This window comes from Phalangium opilio, unplaced genomic scaffold, assembly GCF_054372755.1.
Source record: "Phalangium opilio isolate 3A_F unplaced genomic scaffold, DU_Popi_V2 ptg000082l_1, whole genome shotgun sequence".
Classification (NCBI taxonomy): domain Eukaryota; kingdom Metazoa; phylum Arthropoda; class Arachnida; order Opiliones; family Phalangiidae; genus Phalangium; species Phalangium opilio.
The window spans coordinates 17,784,209-17,787,720 of record NW_028324189.1 but is presented as its reverse complement, the minus strand read 5'-3'; the positions used below and the strand labels follow the sequence as shown (position 1 = coordinate 17,787,720).

The following is a 3,512-nucleotide window of genomic DNA, read 5'->3' as shown; positions in this document are numbered from 1 at the left end:
ATGTTTTGTCAAGTATGTGGAAAACATCAACCCAGCGATCATTTATGCTACATTCAAGTGATAAAGGACAAAAACCCCAGCGTTATCCCCTCGAAAAAACCTCGTCGTAATATCCCTGAACTAATGTATGTTTTCTTTGATGTGGAATGTATACAGACGAAAATATGTCAAGAGAAGCTGGGGGCGTATGAACATCAAGCCATCTTGTGCGTCAGTATCTCTGTTTGCGAAGACTGTATAGAAGAACAATCCCTAGATTTTAATTGCGTCAGATGCAACCAATTTGAACCTCGCAAACAACGTTTCACTGGTGGAAAACCCATAGCTTTATTCCTAGATTATTTAGTCAGCTTATTCGACGTAAAGAAGGTTATTGTATTATCCCATTTTGGCAGCAATTATGACAACCAGCTATTAATTAGGGAAATAATTAATAGGGACGAGAAATTTGTACCTGAATCATTGAAAATTATCGGAACTCGAATTTTAGAAATGAAGCTATCGAATCTATTATTCCTTGACTCATACAATTTTATTCCCGTCGCTTTATCTAAGTTTCCAGCTACTTTCGGCCTCCCTAATGCTGCTAAAGGGTACTTTCCTCATTTCCTTTTCAACGTAGTGGATCACGAGTTTGATATTGATAGACAGGAGGAGACTAACTACGTGTTAGAAAATACTTTACCACCTACAGAAGCATATGGTTGTCAGTACTTTACAAGGAAAAACTTGGACGCCTTTATGAAATGGCACACTTGGGAAGTCTGTAAGGGTAAAGGCTTTAATTTTTTAAATGAGCTTTATTATTATTGCGAAAATGACACTCTACTCCTATTTTTAGGATGTTTAACTTTTCGGTCCCTCCTACTCAAAGTTACGAGCGTAGACTCATTTAATTGCGGATCAGTCACCCTACCTGGCGTTTGTTCTTACGTTTTCAGGAAAAATTATCTTAAATCGAACACCATTAGCATCATCCCAACAAACTACTACAGACGTGGTGAAAATCAATCTTTAGGCGCCATTGAATGGCTTGAATGGACCTCTCACGAGAGAAATATTCCTATTCAATCTTCTTTTAGGGGCAAAGAGGTTAAAATCCAAACCCTAAAGGTAGACGGTTTTTGTTCAATCAACAAAGAAGTGTTCGAATATATGGGATGCTATTATCATGGATGCAAAATACACTTTCCCATCAATAGAAACAAGATGTTACATGGTGACCCTACTGAAACGTTAAACATAAGATACACGAGAGCGGAGAAGAAAATTAGCAAACTAGAGGCCCTCGGACACGCAGTCAATGTCAAATGGGAATGTGAATGGCAACAAGACAAAACAAATAACCCCGAAATTAATGAATTTTTAAAACGGAACGACATCCGCGTTAAAACATCCAAAAGACTGAACCCTCGCGACGCCTTCTTTGGAGGCAGGTGTTGCGCTAACAAGCTCTACCATAAAACAACGGGTACAGAAAAAATGCACTACGTGGATTTCACTAGCCTGTACCCTTTCGTCAACAAAACGGGAAAAATTCCCATTGGTCATCCTCAAATAATTTTAGGTAATTTTCCCGATATCTTCTCTTTTGATGGACTCCTCAAATGTGACGTTCTTCCGGCTCAAAACCTGATACATCCTGTTTTACCTGCGAGGATAAATGGGAAGTTAACATTCCCTCTATGCTACACCTGTTGCAAAACTCAATTTCAAGGTGACTGCACCCACACACCTGATCAGAGAGAACTGAGAGGTACCTGGGTAACAGATGAACTAAGATACGCCGTGGAGCGAGGATACAAAATCACGCGGATGTATGAAGCCTGGTCCTACAAAATAACACAATACGATCCCGAGACCAAACAAGGTGGTCTTTTTAAAGACTATGTAAACGCCTTTCTGGAGTATAAAACTCTGGCTAGCGGTTTTCCTGCTGATCGCGTCACCCAAGAGGATAAAGAAAAGTACGTCAGGAACTACAAAGAAGTCGAGGGGATAGATTTAGATATAGATAAAATTGAAAAGAACGAGGGGTTGAGATGCCTGAGCAAGCTAATGTTGAACTCTTTTTGGGGGAAGTTTGGACAAAACACGAGACACACCTCAACAGATATAATAAAAGACGCAAAAGCTCTATACGAGTTACTTCTTAACCCAGACAAAGAGGTTAAAAGTCTATTGACATTAAACGATGATACTATTCTAGTCAAATCAACAGATATTGCGGAAAACGAGATAGCTCACAAGCATACAAACGTAGTTATAGCGTGCTGTACTACGACTATGGCACGCCTTCATCTTTTAAAACATCTTGAGATGGTGGGAGACCTATGTTTTTATATGGATACGGACAGCCTTATCTACCTCTCACCAGATGGAGTCCCTATACTTCCTACAGGAGATTATCTTGGTGAGTTAAAGAATGAGTTAGAACCATACGGCAAAGACGCCTATATTTGTGAGTTTGGAAGCGCTGGTGCGAAAAATTATTCGATGAATATTTACGACCCCGCAACAGAAAAGATCTCTAACATAATTAAAGTTAAAGGATTTTATTTAAATTCGTCTACTGAGAACCACGTAAATTTCGATATAATGAAAAAGTTGTTAGGTGTAAACAACGATGGTAAACCAGAAATGAACTCTGTACAAGTACCGATTGGCCCCCAAATCCGACGTTTACCTAATCACACTTTAATTACCATTGATCAAACTAAAACATATCAAGCCGTCGTTGATAAAGTAAGAGTTTTCCCAGATTACACCACAACCCCTTACGGGTATCTTAAGTAAATTTGTAAAATTAATTTGTATATATAATTTTTGTATTTTTAATTAATTTGGGGTTTTGTCTGCAGACATTTTTTGTGTATGTTAATTGCAATTAGTTTTATTACGTTTAAAATAAATTTGTCAATAATAATTTTCACTTTATATTATGGTCTTTATTCCAACAAAAGCATCTTTTGTTATAAGCCTATACAATCAATCAAATATTGACAGGTAAAGAGAGGCGATCGGGAAAACCCGACTCCTCGACCTTGAGTGGCCGCCATCTTGAATTGCACTATACTGGCTGCACCCTCTCTTCCATTTAAGCCACTACTCCCGCTAGCGCAAGGCGCTTATTTTCACAGCCTGCTTGATTAAACAAAATGGTCTTGGTTTGGACCTAGACAAAAAAAAACAAACGATGAGAGTAACGTTTATCAATTGACTGAAGATCCGATATTGCGATTTTTCTTTATTTATATTAATTTATTCCTTAATCACAATTTAATTCAATTAACTTATTTTATTGTTAATCGATTTATTCCCTCCAAATTAATTGAAAAATAGCATATCTGAGCTTTTTCAAGAACAAATTAGATTTTCCGAAATTATTTTATGATATTAATTATTTTGAAGGGAGTGCGTGTTAAGCGATCAATACAGAATATGTGAAATATGCTACTGACTGTTTAAAAAGAGCAAGAGTTCCTTAAATTTAGAATTTCAAGGTGTAAGTA

The 3,512-nt window shown here is 37.4% G+C and overlaps 1 protein-coding gene across 1 annotated transcript; it reads left to right on the top strand.

Moving 5' to 3' along the window:
* Nucleotides 1–2,796, top strand: LOC149653511 (uncharacterized). Its single transcript, XM_089847004.1, has 3 exons — nucleotides 1–772; nucleotides 842–1,325; nucleotides 1,437–2,796. The coding sequence occupies exons 1-3, from the start codon at nucleotides 1–3 to the stop codon at nucleotides 2,794–2,796; spliced, it is 2,616 nt and encodes an 871-aa protein (XP_089703130.1).
* The last annotated feature ends 716 nt before the right edge of the window (nucleotides 2,797–3,512 follow it).

Coding starts and splice junctions, on each gene's coding strand:
- LOC149653511 (XM_089847004.1), top strand. CDS start 1: ATGTTTTGTCAAGTATGTGGAAAACATCAACCCAGCGATCATTTATGC. Junction 773..841: donor CACTTGGGAAGTCTGTAAGG/GTAAAGGCTTTA, acceptor TCCTATTTTTAG/GATGTTTAACTTTTCGGTCC. Junction 1,326..1,436: donor GTCAAATGGGAATGTGAATG/GCAACAAGACAA, acceptor CTTTGGAGGCAG/GTGTTGCGCTAACAAGCTCT.